This window comes from Zingiber officinale, chromosome 1B (genome assembly GCF_018446385.1).
Source record: "Zingiber officinale cultivar Zhangliang chromosome 1B, Zo_v1.1, whole genome shotgun sequence".
NCBI lineage: Eukaryota > Viridiplantae > Streptophyta > Magnoliopsida > Zingiberales > Zingiberaceae > Zingiber > Zingiber officinale.
This window is the reverse complement of record NC_055986.1, coordinates 100,071,312-100,099,088: the sequence shown is the minus strand read 5'-3', so window position 1 is coordinate 100,099,088 and position 27,777 is coordinate 100,071,312. Positions and strand designations below refer to the sequence as shown.

The 27,777-nt window shown below is 35.8% G+C and overlaps 1 protein-coding gene across 5 annotated transcripts; it reads right to left on the bottom strand.

Annotated features, from left to right (window-relative positions):
• Nucleotides 1-27,145, bottom strand: LOC121970289 (transcriptional corepressor LEUNIG_HOMOLOG-like). Of its 5 annotated transcripts, XR_006108894.1 has the most exons (19): nucleotides 26,883-27,145; nucleotides 26,611-26,701; nucleotides 26,392-26,489; nucleotides 21,033-21,142; nucleotides 20,645-20,940; nucleotides 20,470-20,545; nucleotides 20,282-20,387; nucleotides 16,400-16,449; nucleotides 16,036-16,329; nucleotides 9,035-9,103; nucleotides 8,618-8,842; nucleotides 8,385-8,523; nucleotides 8,199-8,308; nucleotides 6,313-6,462; nucleotides 1,856-2,011; nucleotides 1,653-1,772; nucleotides 1,373-1,570; nucleotides 390-584; nucleotides 1-211 (listed from the first exon to the last, which is right to left on the bottom strand). XR_006108894.1 is itself a non-coding variant. In XM_042520907.1 (18 exons), exons 2-18 carry the CDS (start codon nucleotides 26,640-26,642, stop codon nucleotides 441-443), a joined length of 2,373 nt encoding a protein of 790 aa, XP_042376841.1. In that variant the 5' UTR covers nucleotides 26,643-26,701; nucleotides 26,851-27,145; the 3' UTR covers nucleotides 1-440. The 5 variants fall into 5 exon arrangements, 4 of the variants coding, with proteins under 4 accessions (XP_042376841.1, XP_042376832.1, XP_042376849.1 ...); XM_042520907.1 differs by having other exon boundaries at nucleotides 1-584; nucleotides 26,851-27,145; XM_042520898.1 differs by having other exon boundaries at nucleotides 1-584.
• Between the last annotated feature and the right edge of the window lie 632 nt (nucleotides 27,146-27,777).

Here is a 27,777-nt window from a genome sequence, read left to right as displayed (position 1 = left end):
GTTTGAAATCGTCTTAGATTATCAATTTTATAAGGCAAAGGGAAACCTATACAATCCACAATACACTTGAAATGTCCACAAATAATTTTCTCACCGTCTACGAAATAATGTGAAGAACACTGACCGATTGCCAAATGCATAATTAAACTTTTAACAAGAGCACACGTTTATCCATACCATTTTGTCATCATGCAAGTTCATCTGAATCATCCTGTCAGTCAATATAGATCTATGACTATTGTATGAAGGCAATGAGAAGATTAAAATCAAGGCTGTCACTAATGTAGATCACTTAGAGAGAATACTTGACCGACAGGTTGGTGGAATTCCATTTTAATGTTGTAAAATTACAAATCGAACCGCGGAAAAGTGCCTGGAACCATGCTCACCTTTGTCTTCATCCCTAGAGCCTCGAATGCCATGAAAGGTAGGGCTCAATTCTATTTCCATAGTTTAACAGATTTGTCATGGCTAGCAGAGGCAATCATCCCAGTGAAGCTTGACTGCGCCAGAGCTGCAATAACACCTTCATGTGCCTGGACCGTCATGGTTTGGTTCTCAATCCTATTCCATAGCTCCAATGACTGCATAAAATTGGTACATATACATGAGCAAGAAATGCAATCCATTAGGTCCCTTCTGATTTTGATAGTAATCCTAGTAACGCCATCAAGTCAACTGGTTGAATCATGTCCCAAGACTGGGAATATTCAGAAAGATATCATTCTTTGAAGAGACCATGAAGGAACTACACTTGTTCTAATCTTATAAAATCTACTTGCAGCAAATACAACAGTCAAAGAGTCATGTCTCTAAATAAAAAGTGTAAAAAAATCAAATAAAGGTGATGAAATTGCCAAGATAATCATTCGATATGTTAAAATTCAGAATAAGATTGTTCGAGAACAATTAGGTATTTTTTGCTGCTAATGGGTTTTAGATTAATATAATTATTGGTGCAGTGGATTTAGTCACCCATAGTAGTTTTAGACATAGGGTTTTATCATGAAGTTATCTTATGAAGCAATATGATATATGTATATTTTTTTTCAAATTCTACATCTCTAATAGATAATAAAATATATTAAGATGATAAGTACATTAAAATGACTGATATATTTTATAGTCGGACAATTAAACCCATTAGAGTTGAATGTGTGATGACTAGAAGAAGATAGAGGAATTTGCGTGAAATTGATGGTACAAAATTCAATGAAGGGATAGATTCATGTAGCTGTCTTTGAACACTAATCCTAAACACAAATGGACAGCAATCAAGCTACTGAAACAAAGCAAAGTGATTGCTTGATTTCCTCATCTCTACAACACAAAATACATCAAAGAGCGACATATTGTAAACACACAGAATTACCTGATAACCTCCAATAACTAAGATTTGTGTGTATCTTGGATGGAAGATGCACGAATGGAACTGGTTACCATTGGAGCTTAGCTCACTTATACAATCCCAGGTGCGTGTTGACCATATTTTAACTAAATCCTGACTAACAGATGCAAGTGTGCTGCCATTTAGATCCCAGCAAATAGATTGTATTGCTGTTTTATGACCCTAGAGTGATTCAGAGAGGGAATTAAACAATGAAAGAAAACTAAACATAAGTAATAAAAGTTAGTGTTGTTCATGAGTTAACCTGTAACGTCCGCATATTTGTATGGGTCTCAACATCAAAAATAGAAATCATGTTGTCTGCAGCTGCAGCCAGAAATTGCCCACTTCTGGGCTGAAATCTCACCTGTACTGTACCACCACCCTATCTCATCAACAAGGTTAGTTAAAAATTGGGATCGCTGATTACTCTCAACTAACAAAATGTAAAGGCAAACAGAAATCAACCTTGAAACTCTGTGTGCAAGAATATTGGCTAGCATTCCAGTACCGGATCTCACCATTGTCATCACAAGAACAAAAGATATCCGTCTCTTTTGGATGAAAATCAAGTGAAGTTATTTGCGAGCTGTGCCCAGTGAAAGAACGTAAACAATGAATTGACTGCCAAATTGAAAAGAGAACAAATCAGCATCAAGCTAACTACAAAATTAACCATAAATAATATAAAGCGAAGACATATTAAGCTGGCATAAATAAATTCTTATTTTCAAAAACATGAAGAAAAATCATTAAAAAATGATTGCTACTTCATGATGCCAACAATAAGAAAATAAGAAAAAACATATTTAAAAAACTACCAATGATAACAAATAACAAATATAGTCTAAATTTTACTCTTACTGCAATTAAATTGTCATTTATCATTTTTTTTTGACTTGAGTGTCTCACAAAGAAAAAATATTATTGTTTTGTGCTAATGTTCTTGACTTGTTGACTTCATAAAAAGGGTATCAACTCTAGTTCCATGGTTTGTACTCTCGTACTATGTCAGGTGGCACTCGGAATGTATCATTCTAATAAATTGTTGAGACTCAATACTATTCCACACAAGTAATTTATCTTGTGTAGTGTCAATCATGTCGATGACTATTGTGGCATATTAACATTTGACACTCTTGACATGCTACAAATGTATTATGATGACTTGAAATTATAGTTGCTATTGTTTTAGCTTGTGTCTAAACAATACAATGTTAAAATTATATTATATTCCAATGGGACATGAAGGCTGAACTTAGATATAAAGTTGTGTTATCTTTTTCCTTTTCATTTCTTTCCAACTCCCCCCTCCAATTCTCCACGCCACTGACAGTATACATCAAAACACCGACATGGTACCATCCAATCAGTCAAAATTCAAAACTTCGATACAACTTGAGATTTTAAATCTATTCTAGTTCAATTTCATAGTTTTTACAAAGAAAATAAGATCAGACCAGTGTGCTTTGATAAGAGAGCTTGATGAGCTAGGTGTAGTTTTATGATTCCGCAGTTGGTTCACATGACATCAAGATTGTAAATTTATGCTAGTGTGATTAGACAAGGACATAGTGTGTATGCACTGACACTTTGCAGAAGAGTAGCTACATGTGGTCACTATAACAAATTATGAGTTTATTACTAAATGAATCACAAACTATTGAGGCTTTAACGAATCTATCACCAATTTTCACTTTTACCAAATATCACTTTCCTTTAATTTTGTAACAAATATCTATTAGGAAAAAAATATAATAAAATTTTAATTAACTCTTTGTAGAAATGTTCTTACATGATAATTAAAATCAGCAAATCAAAAAAATGTCTCAATTTAATTTATATCCTGAACATGAACCTCATCTATTAAAACGGGTTGCGTTGAGAAGACCTTTTTATTAAAGTATATAAATTATAGCATAACTAACCCAAATTTAGATTACTATATAAGATTAACTAATAATGATAAGTTTGCACGTATTATAAATAAATGTTATATTGATTGAGAAACGGGTTATATGTCAGTAATCACAGATGAACATGTGAAATTCGAGCGCGACCTACTACCTGTTTGTTTGCAATTCATAAACATAACCTATTATGACACAAGATGTCTAACTCACCTAAACCTTGTTGGTTGAGTGTAAGTTGTGGCATGTAAATAAATTGTTTCATCATGCTTGATAGTAATTAATGAAATGGTGAGACTATAAAAACTGAGGGAATAGAAATGTCTAGGGACATGAGTGATAGTTGATAATGGTTATGCTTGCAGACATGAGTAGTCTAATGGTAACTTGCGGACAGTATTTTTAGTTTGATTTTAGGTGATTTCACTACACCCTAAAAGAAAATTTCACTACACCCTAAAAGAAAATTTCACTACACCCTAAAAGAAAATAATCTATCACAAGAAAGGAGCAGGTCAGTTTCAAAGAAAGAAAGTGCAAGGAGAAAGGATGCAAAAGCACTCCATATCAGTTATGACTATGCTCTAACTCCCAGTAATTACTTAAGAAAGTAACATATAAAAGATCTAAAATTGAGAAAGTAAACATTTCTACCAAAGAACAATCAGTAGGGCATTTCAAAATAATGTAATCTTAAGATAAATTTCCCATTGGAAAGGACTAAAAATCAACTAAGTAATTGCTAAACAGGGAGTTTCTTTTTAGGAAAAGATGATTGCATAACATTTATAGCAATTCATTTCAGGTTAGAAACTTTTGTTCTGTGTCACAAAAGACAAACCTCAGAGCTAATGTTATGTTCACTTCAATGGCAGTAGGAGGGAAAAGAAAGGCTAATGAAATGGCTAGACTATAAAAGAGTAGTGTTAGCCCCCTAACTTGGTGGCTTGGCTAGACACAAGGATTGGCTCTTTGCTCCTTTGATCCAACCTATTGGGCATGTACGCAGGGCATGTGACATGCTAAACAGTGGACCAGCAGTGCGCGGGGCATTATCCAAGCCCAAGTCTTGCAAGAGGAAGACTTGGCAAACCAGCAGGCCTGATATGTGCACAAGACATGTCAAGCAATGAAGCGACAGCACGGGGCTGTCCAAACCCAAGTCTACAAGAGGCAGACTTAGCAAACAAGCGAGCGTGGCATGTGCGCAAGACATGCCAAGCAGCCAGTGGAGCAATAGCGTGGGGCTGCCTAAGCCCAAGTCATGCAGAAGGCAAAGACTTGGCAATCCAACGAGCCTGGCATGTGCGCAAGACATGCCAAGCAACGGAGCGGCAGCGTGGGGCTGTCCAAGCCCAAGTCTTGGAGAAGAAAGACTTGGCAACGATCTAGGCGTGGCTTGTGCACAAGACATGCCAAAATAGCGGATACGGTAGTGCGCGGGTTGCTACCCAAGCCCAAGTCATGCATATGGGGCATGCCAAGCAGCAACAAAGGTGTGACAGCATGCAGGGCTGCCTAACCGCAAGTCAAGCAGAAGCAAAGTCTTGGATTGTGGCGAACACTAGGACAAATGGACTTGTCCGTGGTGCCAAAGAAGCAGAGCCATTAGGTGAACACTGGGCGGATAGATGGACTTGTCTGTAGTGCTAAAGAAGCCGAGCCATTGGGCGAACACGGGCGGATAGACGGACTTGTCCGTGGTGCCAAATAAGCCAAATCATGGTCAACCACAAACGAGGACCAATGCAGTAGAGCCATGGGGCAAAGCACAAACGATGCATGTTGACACTTGGCATGAGCGAATACAACATAATGATGGGGCAAAGCACAAGGTGTGCAGGTTGCCACTTGGCATGGTGCCAATGCAGCCAAGACATGTGGACAAAACGATTTTGGCAAATTTAGTTTTGTACACATGGCACAAGTGGTTGGTGTAATCACCATGTAACCTCCATTGTAACCGCCGCCTATGCATGATAAATAGGCAAGGTGGGTCATTGGCAAGGGAGGGGTGCAAGGTGTGCAAAGAGTGCAAAAGTGTGCAAATTTGTGGGGGAATTTGTAGGCGAATCGGGTGAAGAATTGTGAGAAAATCGTAAGGGATTTGTATGGGCGGATCATGAGCGATTTGTAAGTTATTCTGTATTGTTCTACTTGTATTCCTTTGTTATTGGGATAATAAAGGTTGGGAGTTTTTCTATAATTGTTGGTGTTGCTTCTTGTGGCTTTCTTGTGGCATTTGTGGTGCCTTTGCATTGGGATTCTTTGTACCTCATGGTGCATTTGTTGGTAGGTTAAGTCAAGTGCGGGACTTGATTGGTGCACCGGGAAATTTTTTGAAGGTGAAAGTTACCCCTTGACAAGTAGTATAGTGGGAATATAAATGTTTGGGAGTATGAGTGGTAGTTGAAAATGGTTATGCTTTTGGTAATTAGCGGACAACATAATTAGTTTGATTTCAGGTGATTTCACCACATCCTAAAAGAAAATAATCTATCACAAGAAAGGAGCAAGTCAGTTTTCTAAGAAAGAAAGTGCAAGGAGAAAGGATGCAAAAGCACTACATCGTGCGACCCCTCCGACGAGGCCGCTGGGGTCGTGCGACTCCTTGCCAACTGCTGGGGTCGCACAACCCCTCTGATGCAACCGAGTCATGCGAGCCTTCTACGGCGACCGTAGGGCTCGCGTGATGCCTCTGTGGCTACCGCTGGGCCTGTGCCTGATCGTTCCAGTCGGTGGGACGAAATATTTCACCCGTTTCGACCAACTCAACATGAAATTTTAATCCATGACTACTGGAATTATGAAACTTATCAAAACTTGATGCTAGTTTATCATTTACTGGTATGTGTTCCTTCCCAAGTCTACAGTAATAAGTCTACAATCTTCGGCCAATCATTTAGAATTAAATGGTGAAGATGGATAAAGAAAAAGATACCAACTCTTCAGGATAATTCTTATATGCAACTAACAACTGACAATATAAAGGTGACAAATATAAAACGGGCATACTTCTGAAGCACTCCATAGCCGCACAGTTTTATCGAAAGAAGAAGTTGCCAACTGAGTTGAATTTGGCCTAAAACAGACATCTGTGATGATGTGAGAATGTTCTGGGGAACTGCTTACAGTTTGCAGTGATTCCATGTTCCAGACAACAACCTATCAGATAAGATGAAAATCATCAGAAATTTCATAGAAAAGGTATGTCACATAAGCAGATGCTAAATATGTTAATTATGCTCAACAAACACGCTGCATGATAACCAGTAAAGAAACTAACACTGCAAGCTTCAATAGAAAAGAAACTAGAATAGAACATGAACAATCCATAGGGTATTTTTCAAGATACTGATGCAGGCACTCCATTTTTTGTGTTTTATTTTCCTTCTATAGTATCAACGACAGGATTTTTTTTAAGCCAATATCCTATCCAAGAACTTTACTCATCATATAAAATATATATCAAGTTGGAGTGGCCATATATATTCATTCGTATATGCTTCATTAACACTTCAAAGAAAATTTATTAACAAATTGGAACAAGACGTTTTGCATAATCTTCATGACTGGTGCATTTGTACAATGTCTAGCATCTAGTTGTTAGCAACACTGAAAGTTTCATCAGCATTCAATGTTTCCTTGAAAAAAATAAAATAAAAAATCCTAATTAACTGTAGATATGTAATATATTTATCATTAGCTCAAACAAAATGTAGTAATATTGAATTACTGGAGCTGGCAATATCCCACCATTGAACTTTACAAAATGCCATATTACTAATAACACCTTATTCAGATTTCTTAACACCAAATTGTGAAAGCACCTTTCACAAAATTGATAAAATTTATATCAAGCTTGCATGGATGCAACACTTTGAATCTCTTGAAACCAAATAGATTAGCTACATTGATATTAACCTGCTTCACGGGCATCATACTCCTACTTAGCTGATAAAGGACAAATGATGGGTTTATGTTAATGAATTTATTTTGAATCAAAGATGTATTGTAAATTTGGTTATTCAATATTCAGTGCATTGCGCTGGTGATTGAACTAAGATAATAAGCAATGAGGATTGCCCATAGACAAAAACCCAGACCTACAAAATGCGGCATAATACATGATGGCACCTTTTCCTATCAGCCAATGCTTAAACACATTAATTGTTACAAAGACTTGTATTTCAGCAAAACTGAAGCATTTATCGCCCAGAAATATCTCCATAACTACCCCCAACGAACAAAAGGTACAATATCTCAGAGTGACGAGATACTGCAACCTTCATTAATTGCCCAGCAAATTCACCTTGCCCAGGAGCCCAAGGGAATTACATTCCTCGCCTACTTTCATAACTGAGCAACATTTTAAACAATTTTGAACTAGAGAAGAAAAGGAAACCTCAAGTGCCAATCTTCAGCTCCTTTTTAATCGGGCTACAGTACTAGGAATGCAAAGTTTAAAAGAGCATCTCAATATGTAATTTTCATGAGAAACCTAAAGATGGTGCCAAGATGTGCACAGAAGATCACAAAAACAACAGAGATACAGTTAAGGAACCTTCTGGAAACCTCCAAAAAGACAGGTGATAACTATAAAATATTTTATTGAATCCAATAAATATCTTGGGGCATTTGCATAAATATAGAATATGATGCTTAACAGAATCTCACTGAATCAGAAAAGAAAAGGAAAGAAACTGATATTTGCACTAGTAGTTGAATGGTCTGTGACTAAATTTAATGGTCTCACTAGAAAAATCAGTTAACTGTAACATGCCTAGCACATGAAATTATGCAGGCCAGAAATTAATATGATACTAGTGTGCAGCATTGACATCATATTGAGCATTCAGTTGATACAAACGAAATCATATGCAGTACAAATCATATTTTACCTTTTTATCATGTCCAGCACTAGCAAGCAATTTCCCATCTGTAGAGAAGTTGCAGCAAACTACTTTGTTGCTCCCAGCTTGCATAGAACTAACATCATTAAAACTAAAACCTAAGACAGAGATACAGAATATGTTAATAGTTTATTCACTGGATATCTAAGTGGACAAGATGAATGAAACCAGTACCATTTAACGGTTCCACATTGTTCTCAGCAGTACTCTTCAATGCAGCAAATATGTCCTGTCCATCACCATCATCATTTGACAGAAAAGATTCAACATTATCATCCAATGAACCAACATCACCAAAGTGCTCTAGATCATCCTACAGGTTAAGTCACATGATCTTAACATCTTGCCAAAGTGTGTCTTCCATTTTCACTGGCAATAAGACTGAAAGAATTTTTATATGAATATACCAGATGACTTGAAGAAGCAAGCCTCCCTGATTTATCTGTTCCATACATCATCAAACTTTTTGACATAGTGTTTGCATTTTGCAGGTTGCCAGCCATTGAAACACCATCACCAGGTGTATGGATGGATGGAGTTGAGGGAGGCGAGTTAGCAGATGGTGCTGCAGTATTTCCTGTGCCAGTACTGTTTGCTGGTCCGGAAGAAGTAGTTTTCCTCTTCCGTGTATTCTTGGAGTTAATTGAAAATATCAAAACGATCAGTTTAATTTTATTAATATCTACAAATGTTCAACAAGAGAGTAAATGCAGATTATGGTGCTGGGATAAAAAATAAAATTAAATTAAAAAAAATCAGTTACCATTGCAAATTTGCAATAGAAAAAATGTACATGAATGAAGAAATGCATTTTGTCCAAGTACCTGTTGCATCTGTTGTTGCTGCACCAGTTCTTGTGTCTGTTGATTAGATGACTGCTGCATCTGGGTTGCCTTCAACATACACACAATTATAACAGAATATGCTAGTTTAGCATTCATATGATACCAACACCAAGAGCATAGAGTGAGAAAAACTGATCCATTTATGATAGCAAAGTTGCATGCACTAAAACTCCCACAAAAAAAGGATATTGATATTAAAAAATAAAACAAAATCAAATATATGTTAAGAGTATAAGATGTTTATTGTGTTATTAAGTGAAATGGGTTTAATTCTATTAGATTGATGAGGAAAAATTAACAATCCAAATACCCATGGTAGTCTCCACTACCTATTTTAATCATTCGTCAATGTAAAATTGCAACTCCGCTCATGGTGAATAAACTCCACCATGACGATCTCAAGCCTGAATAAAGGAGGTTGTGCAGCCAAAAAATATAGGAAAATGTTTTGTGTGGATCCATCAAACTAATGTGTTAATGTTAGATTGTTCCAAAAAAAAAAAAAAGAACGTGTTACAGGGTTCGACCGCAACATCTCTTCAATGTGGATCGAGTTCAATGACATAGGAGGATCCATACTGCTGACTCCATTTAATGAAATAAAGGCTTGGTTGTCGTTGTCGTCAATATAAAATTGCAAGTAGATCCTAATATATCCACAAAGAATTAAAACAAACCCTCATCGCAAGCAGGAGAAAATTTCTACTTTCAAAAAATTCCACATCATCTAAATAATTATGCATTGCATTCATCATTGCAAAAATTGCACCATGTCATCATTTAGTGCATGTTTGGAGCAGTTACCAAAACTAAACCATGGCTTGTATCATTATCTTTAAAAACTTTTCGATATCAGCATGAATAGTAAGCTTGGGGAAAGTAATGCAACTTCTGGAAAAGATTTGACTATGTGATGTTGTTTTCTTGATGCATGTATACGTACGTATCATCTCCTCCTTTCCTTTGCTTTGTTTGCCTTAAAAGCTGACTCCGATTTCCTAGTTTAGTTAGAAAAGATTATGTGAAGTAGCTTCAGAGAAAATTTAAGTTTGAGCTTTTGTTGAAGCAGGAGAAGGTATATATGTCTTCTTTGAGTATGTCCTTAATTAAATTAACGATGGAAAAAATCCCAAATGCTGTAGAATCAATAGTGATATTGATATATAGAAAGATTTCACAATTAGGAGAGGATTAAGAGTGTGATTTAGGCTTTAGTAAAAATTTCAAGCTTGCTCCCTTTGATATCATGTTTTGATAGAACTTTCTTTTGAAAATTCTATTAGTCATTTATTTGTACATTTTAACTTAGTTTGGTTTTCAAATGGGTACTCATTGAAAAACCAATTGCTGCATTCTATTATGATGCTTCATTTTGTTTCTTAAGTATGCTCACTTCATATTATTCAATTAAATAGTCATCATATTTTGACCTAAGGTTTCTAATGACAAGTCCAGTGTAGCACGGACACTTCCAAAAATATTTTTTTGAAAGTATCGGACACGACACAGACACAGACATGCAAATACGCTTGTCGAGCACGGCAAAACCCGTGCCGTTGACTATTTACAACTTTGACCAGTCAAATATGGCTAGGACACGGATGGGACACGTTTGGGCTCAATTGCAAAAAAAATTAAAAATTTTGAAGGTAAAATTGAAAAATAATAAAATTATGAGGACTACTTATTCAAATGAAAAAAAAAAACTAAATTACTCTCCCTGCTCCCAATTCTCTTTCTCCATCGCGACGCAACCTTTCTTCATCACGACTGTCGCCTGCGCCGCTGTCGCTCTCTGCTGCTTGCCTCAGCTCTCTGCTGCCAACGCTCTCCGCCTCTCTCCGTCACCTGCCTCGGCCTGCCATTGCTCAGCAGCAACCCGCTCGCAGAAGCCCGCCACTGCTCAGTAGCAGCCCGCCATTGCTCGTAGAAGCCTGGCGCTGCTCAGCAGAAACCCAGCGTCGCTTCCCATCGCTGCCCTCTTTCTGGTGAGTTTACTTTTTTATTTTTTCTTCTAAGATCACAAATTTGTTTTTTCTTTTGGTAAGTTTCTGATAAGTTTAACAATAGCCCCCCCACCCCCCAACTACTTCTTAATTGTTATTTTCAGCCTACTTGCCATGGAAAGTTTTCAAAATGAGAGTGCACAGGAGGATGTTGATGATTATTTTCCTTTGTGGAAATTTGTAACCAAGGTGGAAAAAGCAGTTGAAGGAGGAAATGTCACTTGGTCATGCAATATATGTAGTAAAGTGTGCAAAGGATCATATTCAAGGGTGAAAGCACACCTGTTAAAACAAAAAGGTGATGGAATTGCAGGTTGTACGGCTGTTACAATGGATCAAATGAAACGTATGCAACAACTTATTGATTATGTGGAATTAAGAAAGAAGAATTCTAAACATAAAGAAGTTCCGTTGCCTTCGTCATCTGCATTATCAAATATGACTTCAAAATCCTCATTTTGTTCTAGTGGTATTTTGCAAAATGATGATCCAACAAAGAAGAGAAAAGGACCACTTGGCCCGCTTGAAAAAACTTTTAACTTGATGAGCTCCACTCTGAAATTGCAAGGTTGTTTTACAGAGATTATCTTTCAATATTGCTAGGAATCCTCATTATGTTCATGCCAGTTTGGCTACTCAACGAATAATTCCAGGTTATCTTCCACCTGGATACAATTTATTGAGAACTTCACTTCTTCAAAAAGAAAAAGCTCATATTGGAAAGTTTTGGGAGCCAACAAAAGCTGCTTGGAAACAAAAGGGAGTTAGTATTTGTAGTGATGGGTGGTCGGATGTGCAAAGAAGACCGCTAATTAATATCATGATCGTGTGTGAAAGTGGTCCTATGTTTTTGAAAGTGATAAATTGTGAAGGTGAGTACAAGGATAAAGCTTTCATCTCTAAGTTGCTCATTAATGCCATAAATGAAGTGGGACATCAGAATGTTGTCCAACTGGTCACCGATAGTGCTCCTGTTTGCAAAGCTGTTGGGTTACTCGTTGAGGCAAAGTACCCACACATATTTTGAACTCCTTGCGTTGTGCACACATTGAATCTTGCTTTGGAGAATATTTGTGCACCGACTGACTCTCTACAAAACAAAGAAGCCTTTGATAAGTGCAAGTGGATAGCAGAGGTAGCAAATGATGCTTGAATTTTATCATGAATCACAATATGAGATTATTGATATTCAACGATAACTCAAACTTGAAGATGCTATCACTTGCAGATACTCGATTTACTTCCACAATCATTATACTTAAAAGGTTCAGACAAATCAAGAAATATTTTGAAAACAAGGTGATTAGTGAAAGATGAGATTTGTACAAGGAGGATGATGTAGTGAAGGCCAGAGTAATGAAGTACAAGATATTGAATGATCAATTTTGGGAAAAATTGATTACATACTTGCTTTCACAAGTCCAATTTATGAAATGCTAAGGAAAGCAGACACTGATCAACCTTGTCTTCATTTAGTCTATGAGTGGTGGGATGAAATGATAGAAAAAATGAGAGTTGCTATCTCAAAGGGGCCTCATAGTGGAGATTCAAAGTTTTACGAGGTTGTTCATAATATTCTAGTTGAGCGATGGAATAAAAGCAATACACCTCTGCATTGTTTGGCGCATTCTTTGAATCCAAGGTAAAGCTCTAAAAATTTTTAACTTTCTAAGTTTTAGCAAATTAGAAATATTAGTTCATGAATGATGTTAAACTATCAATCTTTTTATGTAGGTATTATAACCATGAGTGGCTCCAAGAATCTTCCAATCGTCTTCCTCCTCATAGGGACATCGAAGTTTCAAGGGAAAGGAAAAAGTGCATTGAAAGATATTACTATAATTCATCCGAACGAAGAAGTGTTAATGAGGAGTTTACCTTTTTTTCAACTGTCATTGATGATTTTTCTGATAATGATTCAATGCGTGATCGAGGTTTGATGTCTCCAACTAAGTGGTGGGTTATCCATAGTGTTTCTACACCAACTCTTCAAAGTTTAGCTTTAAAGCTACTTGGGCACCCATCTTCTTCTTCTTCTTCTTGTGAGAGAAATTAGAGCACCTACAATTTCATACACTCATTGAAGAGGAACAAGATAGCACCACAAAGAGCGGAAGATTTGGTATATGTTCACTATAATCTTCGTCTTTTATCTAGGAGGAGTCCACATTATAATGAAGGAGAAAGTAAGATGTGGAATGTTAAAGTAGATGGATTTGATTCCATAGACATGGAGGGTGCTGTTATCTTTGAAATTGCCAATTTGTCTCTTGATAAACCTGAATTGGAGTTAGTCTTATTTACTAATGAAGGTGGTGTTGGTGATGAGACCGATATGGATGTTTGATTTTTTTTTTACTTGTTTATTTAAGATGTATTTGGTGTGCTGCATTTTGTTATGTTTACTTTTTGTTTGTAATGGATATTATGGTTGATGTAATATGAACATGGTTTTCTATTCTAGGATTTTTAATTTTTAATATATATATATTAGAAGGGGAGGGGAGCCTTGGCGCAACAGTAAAATTGTTGTTTTGTGACCAAAAGATCACGAGTTTGAATCTTGAAAACAGGCTCTTGCAAAAAGTAGGGTAAGGCTGCGTACAATGGATCCTTCCCCGGAACCCCGCATAGCGGGAGCTTTGTGCACCAGACTGCCCTTTATATATATATATATATATATATATATATATATATATATATATATTTTAATAATCGTCGTATCCTAGCCGTATCATGTCTTATATTTTTAAAATTTTTCGTATTGCCGTATCCGTGTCGTATCTAATACGATACCCGTATCCGTATCCATGCAACATAGGATAAGTCTTTGAGCTTGAGAATCAATTGAGTATTAGAACTTACAATTATTATGGTCTACCCACACATCAACAGGAAAATAAATGAACAAAACATATCCTAATTTGATCCTCAAAAATATGTATACTTTTGCTTTGATTTCTTTCTTTTGTAATAAATGCAATAATTTTAGGAACTTACATTATAATTTTCTATTTTTGCAATTTCTGCCTATGTATAATTTTACATTTAGGTAGTTTTTTGTTTCATGAGAGAGCTCAAATTACTATTTGTTCTATTTCCTTTTTAATGTTCTTCAGAAATACTGACATGTTTTTATTCATAACTATTCTTTCTAGAGGTTTTGAGGTTTTTACATAATAATACAACAACAACCAAGCCTTATCCCACCAGGCGGGGTCGGCTATATGGATCCTTTTACGTCATTGAGCTATATCTCCTACTATATTATCACCTATACTTAAATAAATTTTATCTTATTTTATTACTAACCAAGTCTTTTTTGATTTTTCTCTTCCTCGTTTGATATGTATGTTTGTTATAGTTTCACATCGTCTAACTGGAGCATTTATTGGTTGTCCAAGTACATGCTCATACCTTGAGACTGATAAATTCAGAAAACTAAGCTAGGGAAAATAAGATAAAACTATAAATAAGTTTGTGTCACAAGAAATTTTGGCAACTCACAAAAAAAGTAGCAATGATTGAATAATTAAGCTATTTAAATTTTTGTCCTATTTATATTTCTGTATTTAAAATTATTCTTTTAAATTTCTTAAACAATAATTAAGCTAAATGAAATTTATATTTTAAATTTTATACTTTATGAAAATTGGTTTAGGTTTAAATAAACCTTATCAAGTAGATATGGTGATTAAGATCAAGTGGATTCAAACCGAACTCAATTTGAATTTATTTTTGTTTAAAATTAAGCCAAATTTATATATAGGATAGACTGATTTAACTTCAACTGTATTTAATTAGTATAGTTGTATTTTTATAAGATTTGAAATTATTTAATTAACTTATATATTTCTTTCTTTGAAGGGGAGCTTGGCGCAATGGTAAAGTTGTTGTTGTATGATCTAGTGGTCACATGTTCGAGTGGTGAAAACAACCTCTTGCAATGCAGGTAAGATTGCGTACAATAAACCCTTCCCCATGACCTCGTATTGGCGAAGCTTTACGTACCGAATTGTCCTTTTTTTATTTCTTTCTTTCTCCCTTCCCGTTTCCCTATATAATCCTTACACTCACGTTCTTTAGCCACCCGCCAATTGCAACCACCCACGACTACCCACTGCCTAATAGTCTCACATGCACTACCTACAACTATCGACATGATTGTGCCCTCTCTCTCTAGTAAAACCCTAACTTCTTCCTCTCCTATTTTTATTCCTCTCCTACTCTTCTTCTTCCTCTCCTCCTCTTCTTTAGTATTTCTTTTTCCCTCTTACTTTTGCACTAGTGTCCATTTCCCTAGTGTCCATTTCCCTCTCTAGCTTCTGTCGCCATCGAGTGTTTCGTGTGTCCATCAATTAGTGGAATGATAAATTTTGCTTGTGTCGACTAATACGGCTCAGCACTTCAAACCCTACCCAATCCTCTACAGAAGTTTTTTCCTAAATTAATAATATAAATTAGAATGCAAACTTCCTTGTTAAAAACTACCTCGTTAATTTGCATCATAAAGGTTTCAGGACTTCGAAATAAATCATCAAACTTGGGAACTAAAATGAGACGATTAAAAGTTTTCCTTGCCAGGACAAACCAAAGTCATGCTTCTAATTCTGAATCAGTATAGCTTCTCATGCATCTTGTGAAATGAAGAATTTCTGGTATGCTCTGATGCAAAAACTAGAAATTTCCAAAAACATGCATGAAAATATGCAATTCTTGTTGCATTTGATTTAATAATTATTTCTAGGTTATTCATTTTCAATTATGTCCTGCAAAGAAGCACCTTTATGCAAAAAAAAGGTGATTAGCTCCTCCATGAAACAATATAGGAACGAAAATGATGCACATTTAGTATGAATTGAGAAATGCACAAAGAAATGTGTCTGGTGTATCTAAATTGGTGTTGAAATATCTCTTCCATCTTTAATGTTTTGACAATGACTCAGTAAAGTAAGTTATCATTAGAGAGATGACCTTCAAGAAAGCTTGATCTTGTGTGACCTTTGGCGAACTTGACTGGCTAGGAGAACCAATTGATGCATCATTTCCATTCATTTGACCATCTTTTCCACTGAGTACACTCCTTGGCAATGCTCGAAGCCTGCGAGGATCTATGCCACAGTTAGACAGGTCAATATTGCTTTGTGCTTGAGCCTGTGCCAAAAACTGCTGTTGCTGGTTGGGCGATAAAAGCTGAAATTGGCTTTGATTTGATAGAAAGGGCTTGTTTACTTGAGGGCCGAAGTTTTGACGTAATTGGTCAATTCCCTGTTAATTAGAACACAGTTTGAGAAAACAAACAAACAAAAGACTATTCCCAAAAGAAGAATTAACATACTGCCAAAGGCCAGCCTTTAAGAGGAAGACCACTAACACCTTGAGTCATTCCTGCAAAAGGAACAAAGTAAGTGCAAGTAGGACAAGATGTACACTGGAAGTTTGTGAATGAAATTCATTTTAAAACTAGTAAAGACTTCTCCTTGTAAGTATCTCCTTTTCAATGAACTCCCTATTAACCTAGCATTTTTTACTATTGAAGAGACAATTATAGTTATATTATTGAACCAACCTCTAAAATACAATAACTAAATGAAGAATTGTCCTAAATAGATTGATAATAGCAACTAGACTAGACCCTATCTGCTAGCAGTTGAAAGTTTAGTCAATTGATGTAAAAATAGGGTACCATCCTTCTTTTCAAAATCCAACACCTTAACAATTTTGGTCAACATATAAATTTCTGCATCGTTACTAATACCAACTCTTCAGCTACGAATACAGAGTAAGAACATTAGCTAGTACTCTGATACATATGAAACAATCCCCAGATACAAATCTTATTGGAGATGCTATAATATCAATTGGCTCATCTGATGCTGAGTATATACTGACTGTGAAATGGATCCATGCAGTCAGTATTTATTGGAAGTGAGGCATCGTCCCTGAAACATGCAATTCAATACCACACTTATAGAGCAGAAGATATCTCAATTCTTAACCAGCCCAACCAAAATGTACTAATATTATTGTTTACAGACATTATCTAAATACTGGTTGGAACAATTTTGGCAATCTCAGAACTTGTTGGAACCCATAGATGAGTTAGTGTCCTAAATGTATGTTGACTAGTTGGGATTGTAATAAAGTAAATAGAGCTTTTAAAGTGCATGATAACTAACATATGAAAGGGGGCATTCTACGGATGACCATCAAATAATAAATTTGGGTGAAATATCTTGGTATCTATAAACCAATAAATAAACCATCTCATATGGATAAGGAACAAATCAAGTCTAGTATCTTTAGCCAAGTTGCAACCTTAGCATCAAACCTGAATGACACGACAACTCAGCCAAGCTCCAAGTCAATGGGTTACTAGTCGTACAAATGAATAAACTAGTCAAACCACATGACAAAATATTTAAATTTATGCAGTATCCCAGAAATGTAAAAGAAGAATTGTAAATACTAAAAGCGCTAAAAAGAATAAAAGATTGAAAAGGGTGAACATGTGTCAACCTGATATACTCATAAGGTTCACTCTAAGTCAATCCATATATTCTGTATTTAATAATGCATGTGCTTTTCATAAAAGCTACTATTCCTTAAGGCCTGGTTTCCTACAAAGGCCTGTTTTCTAAAGGCTCTGTTTCCATCCAAATTGGGCCGAACAGAAGAATATAAAGGAAAGCTGGAAAAAGAATTCACCAGTCTTTTCCTTCACTCTTCTTCGTCCCCAGACAAAACAAAGGAAAAGTATCACTGAAACAATCTTTCTGTGACCTTATTTTCCTCTTTGATTCGTCTCTCAGATGGGTGCAACACTGTGACCCTTACCAACTGAGGTAGCTAGCATCTTTCTTTACTTTTCATATTAATAAAGAGGAGCCAAAGGTAACACCTCATAAGTGAGATCTTATTATCAGACAATTAACAAGTCATGGTATTAACCAAATTGGCTAAGATAGCTTCTTTCCAAGTTTTTTTTTTTCTACTTTTCCAATGGCGATTGGAGAGTTCATTGCCTTAGAAATTGCTTGCTAATTTACTAAGCATCCTAGAAACTCCATCCTTTTTTTTTATATAGGTTTATTGTTGCTAAGGCTTAAAATTAACTAACATTGAACAAATCTTAAATTGTAATCATTTCATAAAGGAAATATAATTTCCAATGACAAGTTTCAAATGTAGTAATGTAAGTGAATGTTCAATACAAAAAATAATAATAATTTTAGCTATCACATTGAGATCACAATGCCAGTAAAAAACAAATTTTGACAATTTGCCAAGGTAGCACAAAATACAATGCAAACCCATTTACATGAAGCACAATGGAATCGGGGCAACTTCCAAGCCTATACAAGGTGTTGAGAGAAGAGAACCAAAGAAAGTCCCTTTAGATCAATGAAGAACTGAGGTTAAGGCTGACTAAATAAATCAGTGTACAAATTCCAAGGACACTTCTCAACTGAAAAATTGTTAAAGAACATTTCTTTTATTTACACATTGCTTCACTAGATTATTAAAAAAGGAAAACGTGCAAATATCTAAAAGAAAACAACCATGAAGTTGTTTGCAATTTTATGGAACAAACAAATAAGGTATGATGATATGGAGGGAGATATTCGAGACACACGAGAATAGCTTTTTTATATGACTGAATGCTTTGATCAGGAAAAGACTATTAATATCTTAATAATGGAAGCATTCTTGAGTTAAGAGAAAAAATCTCTTTTAATTTTCTCCCTGACCAAAAATATGCAAACATTCATATGAGGATGTATTGTGCATTGACTCCGAGGGACAAGGATTTAGGGTTTCTTCAGGTAGAACTAGTTTATAAGATTGGGTCTTCCACCGAAAAATTGTCTTTTGAAGTTTCTTTTTTTTCTCTCTCACATCCCATAATTTTGTTTGCAAGCATTTAGCTTAGATGTTGTAATCAACTAGAGAGCACTGCACAATCTATTTCAACCATGGTTTGAAGAATCATTCTGTGTTGTGTTGGCATTGGCTAAACATTTCATTCCACCTAAACATGATATTACGGCATAGAAGTTGCAGCTCTAATCGACAAAACTGCAGCATATAAGGGTTCGTGACACCTTCCCAAAGCACAAGTATGCAAGGTCCTCCTTCAATGGCATCAAGGTTTTATGAACCTTCTTGAGGCTTCGCCAAGGCTTTGCAACTCCTTCCCGACGTCCTCCAACAACGACCACAAGGCTTTGAGGGACTTCACAATGCACGGCAAGGTAGGTGACATTCACTTCCACCTTGTTCTCTGTCTTCCGATAACAGTGACGCTTTGTAACCTTCTAGAGAGCCTCGTGAGTGTTCCTAATGACACTAAGGCCTCACAACTTCTTCGTGGCACACGAGAAGGTACACAACATTTCCCTCCTCATTATCCTCCTCTACCTTCAACACTAGTACCAGCACTCAGCACGGGCAACAGATCTCATTCCGGTCAGGAAACCAAACCCTAGCTCGGAAATGAGATTCAAACCTTGGTTCAATATCAACCACCAAAAATTGGAAAAAGGAAAGGTGCAAAACAAATTGAAAAAAAAAAAAAAAAAAGAGGCATCTCTACTTCCTCTTGCAATCCTTCAATGAACCTCCTGATTTGGTGTGCATTGAAGTAGAAATTTTCTTATAATTTGCATTGCTAATTATTTTCTTGTAAATTGGGTTTTCATCATTCCCTTTCTGGTTTATAATTTCTTTACATTTCTCACCCTCTCATTCCCACAGAAGTAAACTCCAATGGGTGTCCTATGCTAAAATGAATGTGAAAGTTGTGAATCTAGTTGGTACCAAGATTAACTAAGCAGCCTTGACTTGTTAGGGCACATAAAACCCACATGTAGTGTAACCTATACCACTTGGTAACACAAAAGGAAATGAATAAACACTGGTGAAGTAGTGAGTATTAACTGGTTCCACTAGTATCAACTCCAATTAGTTCTAAAGCGAGACTTATACCTAAAATTTCAATTTTCCTTGGTAAGTTCTGGGTGTCTGATACTCAGCAAGCTAGCAGTGTGCAGTGCACAATGATCAAATTTCACAAAAGATTCTCTAGCAAACTTTTACGAAATCGTTAGTGCCAGTAATTAAAATATTGTCAAGTTTTTGTCCATCGATATACATTTTACTATTCTTAAAAGCAACGTTTAAAAATATCTTTTCATTAAATTGTAGAGAAGTCACTAACCAGCACCACTTAGCCCAGATTTTGCTTGCATTATACCATGGCCATACAATGAAGAGGGATCCATATTCAAAGATCTTTGTGCCACGCCCATGATGCCTTTAATGTCCTGGAATGATTAAAATAAGAAGATAGAAGATATACAAGAGAATGAAATATCAAAGAATAAATCATGCTGGTGAAAAACATACAGATGTTTGTTGATTCTGTCCTTGAACATGCTGGGTTGCTGCAGGTCCACTAACAGGGTTATTTTGGATAAATTGCCTGCACCACCAGATTAGAAAGAAGAAATATGTTACTAAAGAAATCCTAGTTGAAGGCCAGTTCTAAATTTTTTTCTCTAAATAAAATTTAAAAAGGTACCCGGGATGGTTGTTTGCAGATTTGATTAGCGCAACTCTATTAGCATCAAGAAGTTGGGGGGATATTTCACTATCCATGGATTGTGGCTGCTTCATTCTCTCTTCATACAATTTAGCAGCCAATAAGCTAGCAGTTGGAGGCCCTGAAATGCCATTTGTGTTTGTAGAGCTTATTGTCCCATTGAGAGGAGGATGGTTAACGCCTCTTTGTTGCAGTTGAGCTTGTTGCTGTATCAGTTGCAACTGCTGCATCTGTAATTGCCTTTGATGTTCTTCCTTTGCTTTTGCCCGTTGTGTCTGTAAGTAAAAAGAAGCTTCCTTAAAGAATTTAATTATCTTGGACTAGACTATGCTTTAGCTCATCGTAGATTCTTATCCAAGGGTTGTACCTCTATGTATGCTGCAGCAACTTGAGAATGCTTTTCATTTGTTCTTGCTATGAAGATATCCCAAAACACAGACCACCACTCAAACAAAAAACCACCAGGAGCATCAATTGCTGAAAGTAAAGCCAAGGTTCATGACTGTTAGGAACAAGAATGAATCCTCAATAGATGCATGGCTAATGTTACATCTCAAAGATTGTAGAGATATGCAGATATGATTTGAGAATTGCAACTTCCAGATCTGTTTATAAAGATTCTGATATTGTGTAGATATCATTTACATGAAAAATAACACACATTAATTTTAGGTACTTTATATTTTTGTATTATTTAAATTATAGAATAAAATATTAATAACTCCTTTTATAATTATTTTCATGCCATATTTTAGTATGTTTTGTTGTCATTTGTAAACTCCGCCCATGACGACCGGTCATGGCCGGTCCCAAGCTCGAATAAAGGAGGAGGGTTACGTTAGGTTGTCAGCCAACGTCAAAACTATGGCAAATATTCAATGAATGGATCCATTAAACTATTGTGTTAATGCTAGGTTGTTCTTCCGAAAGAATACGTTGTAAGGTCCAACTGTAACGTCTCGGCAAGGACCGCTACATCTCCAGAACTCGGGTGTAGTGCTAAATATGCAAGAGTTTGCGTTACAGGGTCCGACTGTAACGTCTCAAGGACCGCCGCTACATCTCCATGAGAACTTGGATGTAGTGTTAAATAGGCAAGAGTTCTCACACCATAGGTTGGATAAGAACAAATATGATAGAAAAACTAATAATCTAATATTTGGAGCATGAAACATAGGAACTCTCACTAGTAAATCAATGGAGGTAGTAGATATAATGATTGGGAGAAGAATTAGTATTTTGTATGTACAAGAGACAAAATGGACAGGCGAGAAGGCAAAGATGATAGAGAACTCGGGTTTTAAGTTATGGTACATTGGAAAGAGTAAAGCAAGAAATGGAGTGAGTATTATTGTAGATAGTTTGTTAAAGGATGAAGTTGTAGAAATAGTTAAAAAAAGAGATAGAATTATAGCCCTTAAGATAATAGTGGCGAAAGAAACTATGAACATAATTAGCGTATATGCACCACGGGTAGGATTAGATGAAGCTACCAAATCAAAATTTTGGGAGGACTTAGATGAAATATTACAAAATATTCCACCAAATGAAATGATTTTAATAGGAGGTGATCTAAATGGGCATGTCGGAGTGAAAAATGAGGAATATGAGAGGGTACATGGGAGTTATGGATTTGGAACGAGGAATGAGGAAGGAAAAACTATATTAGATTTTACGATAGCATATGATCAATATTAGCTAATACATTTTTTAAGAAAAGAGAAGAACACTTAGTCACATTCAAAAGTGAGAATAATAAATCGCAAATTGACTTTCTTATGGTTAGGAAGAATGATAAAAAGATTTGTAAAGATTGCAAAGTCATCCTTGGAGAAAGCTTAACTACCCAACATAGGTTAGTAGTGTTGGATATACGTCATAGTATCAATAGAAAGAAAATATATACGATTCCTAGAATTAAGTGGTGGAAGTTAAAGGATGGGAAGCAAAATATATTTAAGAAGAAGGTATAAGTACAAGCATTAGGTAAAATTTACGATGACTCTAATACAACATGGGATAAGATGGTATCAAAGTTGAAAATAGTAGCTAAGAGTGTACTCGGTGAGTCAAAGGAGCATACACCACTAAGTAAAGAATCTTGGTGGTGGAATGAGAAAGTACAAGAGAAAGTGAAGAAAAAACGAATAGCTTATAAGGAATTATATATTTGTAAGAACGAGGAAAATTTAAAAAAATATATAATAGGCAAGAAAGAAGTTAAAAAAGTAGTGAGTGAAGCAAAAAATGAAACTTTTGAACGATTATATCAAAAATTGGATACAAAAGAAGGAGAAAGAGACATTTATAGAATAGCTAAAGTGAGAGAAAGGAAAACAAGAGATCTTAGTCAAATAAAATGTATTAAAGATGAATGGTATTAGTAAACGATGGAGAAATAAAAGAGCGATGGAAGAAGTATTTTCATCAACTTTTTAATGAAGGGTTAGGTTACCAACTTAACTTAGGTAATTTAAGTATTTCAAATAAGCATAGACATTTTAATTTTTATCGTAGAATTCAAATTTCAAAAGTAAAACAAATTTTAAATGAGATGCACAATGAAAAAGTCATTGGACCAGATGATATTCCGATAAAGATATGGAAGTGCTTAGGGAAACAAGGTATTGAATGGCTTACAAAATTATTTAACATGATATTGAAAACAAAAAAAATGTCTGATCAATGGAGGATAAGTACTCTAGTTCCCTTATATAAGAACAAGGGAGACGTACAAAATTGTGCAAACTATAGGGGTATTAAACTAATGAGTCATACTATGAAACTTTGGAAAAAAGTAATAGAAAAAAGATTAAGGAAGGAGACCAGTGACAGAAAATCAATTTGGGTTCATGCCTGGAAGGTCGACAATAGAAACTGTATATCTTCTTAGACAATTAATTAAAAAATATCAAGAGCAAAAATAAGATCTACACATGGTATTCATTGACTTACAAAAAGCTTATGATAGAGTCCTAAGAGAAATTATATGGAGAATTTTAGAAAAGAGACGTGTTAGCGTAACATATATTGAACTAATTAAGGATATGTATAAGGATGTAACAATCAGAGTAAAAACTTCAAGCAGAGTAACTGAAGCATTTCCAATAAAGATAAGGTTACATTAAGGATCAGCTCTAAGCCCTTATCTTTTTACACTAATTATGGACGAACTCACTGCGCACATTCAAGACACAATACCGTGGTGCATGTTGTTTGCAGATGATATTATTTTGGTAAATAAAACACGTGAAGGAGTAAATGCTAAACTAGAATCTTGGAGGGAAACACTAAACGGCAAAGGTTTTAAGCTTAGTAGATTAAAGACAAAATATATGGAATTTAAGTTTAGCAATATTAGAAGTAATGAAACAATTGTTAAGATAGGAGAGGACGAGTTGCCCGGAACCGAGAGATTTAAATATTTAGGATCATTTTTGCAAAACGATGGAGGGATTGAGAGAGATGTCTTACATAGAATACAAGCAGGATGGGTGAAATGAAGGGGAGCGTCGAGTGTTTTATGTGACCGTAAAGTACCTCTTAAACTTAAAGATAAGTTCTATAAAATCGCAATTAGATCTGCTATGTTATATGGAGCTAAATATTGAGCTATGACTCGAACACATGAGCAGAAGATAAGAGTTGCAGAGATGAGAATGTTAGGGTGGACGTGTGGACATACGAGGATGGACAAAATAAGAAATGAGAGCATTAGAGAGAATGACGGAGTTGCATCTATTGAGGAAAACTCCGAGAGACACGTTTAAGATGGCACAGATATGTACTTAGACGACCAATAAATGCTCCATTTAGCGATGTGAAACTATGATAACATGCATATCAAACGAGGAAGAGGAAGACCAAAAAAGACTTGGTTAGCAACAATAAAATAAGATAAAATTTATTTAAATATAGATGATGATATAATAGGAGATAGAGCTCAATGGCGTAAAAGGATTCATACAGCCGACCCCACCTAGTGGAAAAAGGTTTGGTTATTGTTGTTGTTGTCATCATCGTCATTTGTTTGCCCTTCAAGGTAATGCTTCCAAGTTTCCAAGGTCAAGATTACAAATTAAGATTATAATTGAGTGACTTTGGCAAAAATATTAGCAGGTAAAATAAAAATAAGGTAAAAATCATAGGAGCGCCCCTTATTGTCTAAATCGTCAAAGTAATGCCCCACTTTGATTTTTTTATCAAAAGGGTGTTCCATCCTTGTAAAATGACACAGATACCCCTTTAGCACATGCATGCATCTGACACGAGCAATACCACCTTTTTCCAACCTAAATCCTGTCACGTTGTAGCACATAGCTGCTACAACTACAACAACAGTTGTAGCAGCTACAAACCCGCAGTTGCTACAATGTTAGAGTAGCTACAAAACTATAGTTGATACAACTACAATGTGTAGCAACTACAAACCAATAATTGCTACAACTGCAATCCATGCACAAGAGGAATCAGGAATTGCTTTTTTAATTGGGAGAAGAGTGGCAATTCCATGGATAAGTTACTTGCTCAAAAACCCTAATGTCTAAACCTTTAAACCCTAAAACAAAGTAGTGATAAACTTTTGTTGTGTGTATGCTATATGTTCCAAGTGATTTAGTGAGTAATTGAATAGTTATGATATATCCTTCTCTAATTTGAAATAGACTCCATATTTGGGATATATCTTCCACATCAAACGTCTCTATAACACTACTAAAAGAAGGAAAACATTAAAAGAGAAACTCAAATGGTCCAATTGATTCAGCAATTAATTGAATAATTATGATATATTAAATTCACCACTCTCAGTTGTAGCAAATGTAGCAGCTATGATATTGTAGCTTCTAGGCGGCAGTGCGCATGCAGAACGTCGGAGGGCATCAGTGTTATTTTACAAGGATGAAGCGTCTTTTTATAAAAAATCAAAGTGGGGTGCTACTTAGACGATTCCGAAAAAATGGGGTGCTCCTATGATTTTTGCCCATAAAAATATAATTGTGGTCATCTTGAAATTGTAATAGCACTTGTAGATTTAAATCCCATTGCAAAACGAGCTTGATATTGCATGTTATTTGCATGAGAAAGCTTGAAACTAGACTGTTCGTTCAAATGCCATTTCTAGAATCCTATCTGGAAGTAATCAAACAACCCAAAAGAGTATGATAGATTTCTAAACCTTTCAAGGTGCTCAAAAAGGGGACCTCCTTGCTATTTGAAACATGAAAATCAGAATTTTATAAGAAAACAAAGTGTAAAATTATTAAAAATGGTCTAATTCATCTTTATAATTTGTCAAACATATATGCTCTACTCAGCATTCTTGCAACTGTACAGCAACAAGTTAGTAATCAAGGTAGGGGATTGTGATGGATACTCAAATCAATTAACACAATGATCTAACTTGTCATATATGGCAATAAAACATTGCCCAATTCTCATAGTACATTGTATATTAAATGAGCACTTATTCCCAGGTTTAATGTTGCACAAAACTTTTACTATCCTAGCAATACGATGTTAAAATGTTACAAGAAAATGTTTGAAACTACAAGTAGGAAAGATAGAAAAATCCTCAAGATACATGAGTGGGCAAATATAACAAGTCCAGTCGACCAGTAGTACACCAGAAAAACCTTGTCTTCATAAGATAGTAAACAAAAACCTTATATATATATATAGAAAAGGCGAAAAAGGAGAGGCAAAAAAAGAAAAAAAAAATTGTTTACCAACAGGATCAGTCGCCACTTTCCCTTCTTCCTTGAAAGCTTTAGCAGTAGCTTGCAAATTTCGTTTCAACAGATAATCATGAATATAAACATCAAGCCTAACAAGAGATCAAATCGGGAAAAATTAGGGGGAAAGAGCTACAATCAAAGAATCCCCGAAACAAGAAGCCCAAACTGAAGATATAACAACAAGAAGAAGAAGAAATGCAAAAAACTCACATCTTATCAGCCTCCCAATTACTCTGCGCCATACCTTCTCCTCCAGGACACGATACTCGAAAATATCAATATCGACCTTGTACCCTTCAGGCTTCACCACCAAATCACCAAGCATTCATTAGTTTATCCAAACAATGAGCCGAAAAAAGCAGAAAGGGAACATCAGTTAAACAAATAGATCAAGATGACGTCCCACATTATAAGGAAATAAAAGATTCCAGATTGAGAAAAGAAACGAACTCGAGTTGGCTACGACCGCAATCAACACTCACAATTTCACTTTGAGAAATATAAATCTTCTACGGCAATTGAGATTCGACGAATCCAGCCATCAGAGGTATCTGAACCCTCTGGTGATCGATTCTGAGACCTCGATGAAAGGGAATAACAGGGGATTAAAATCGCCAACAGATGAGTGAGGATGGAGAAGGAGATCGATGCGTCAAATAGAACGATTAGGTCGCCCAATCGGAGGATGGACCGAAATCGCCAAGCGGCCTGAACTCCGAAGAAGAGTGGAGGAGCTTTAAAAAAAAAATAAAAATCACTGATGTTTTTCAACCTTTTCCGGCTTGGATCCGGGCCAAGCATGAGCGATCGCGTCCGAATCAAAGCAAGGCTGTCATTTAGGAGCGCATTTTCCATGTCAGGTTATATGCGGGAACTTGCTTAGCAGATCGTGGCCATTAAAACTGATAGCTAAGAGTGGAAAAGAAGGTGCGCATAAAAATTGTATGCGGAATACAATTGCTCAATCATTCGAAGCACCGGGGGAATGTACAGACATATAATCCGAAGCAGTGGTTTGGGCCGTAAAAGCAAATCTAAGCCGTTGGGCCAAACAGCGAAGCAGTACCAACGGCAGATAGAGACTGCGAGCTCCGTTGTTGCTGCCAGGACATACTAATATATATTTAAAATTTTAATGGCCAAATGTGACCCCTTAGTCTTCTGAATCATCAAGGCGCCCTACAATTAGAACTGTGATGCAGCGGCCGGGTCATGGCAGGCTGGTTATTTAGCATGATGGGTCGGTCTATACATGTTGAAAAATTTTCAATCTAATCCAACTTAGATCCGTTGCAAGCGAGATAGATTAACTTAAGTTCATTAAAATAAATAAATAAATAAAATTATATATAAAAAATTAAATATTTTAAATTTAGA

Coding starts and splice junctions, on each gene's coding strand:
- LOC121970289 (XM_042520907.1), bottom strand. CDS start 26,642: ATGGCGCAGAGTAATTGGGAGGCTGATAAGAT. Junction 8,524..8,617: donor TTGCTTCTTCAAGTCATCTG/GTATATTCATAT, acceptor CTTAACCTGTAG/GATGATCTAGAGCACTTTGG. Junction 1,571..1,652: donor CAAATATGCGGACGTTACAG/GTTAACTCATGA, acceptor GAATCACTCTAG/GGTCATAAAACAGCAATACA.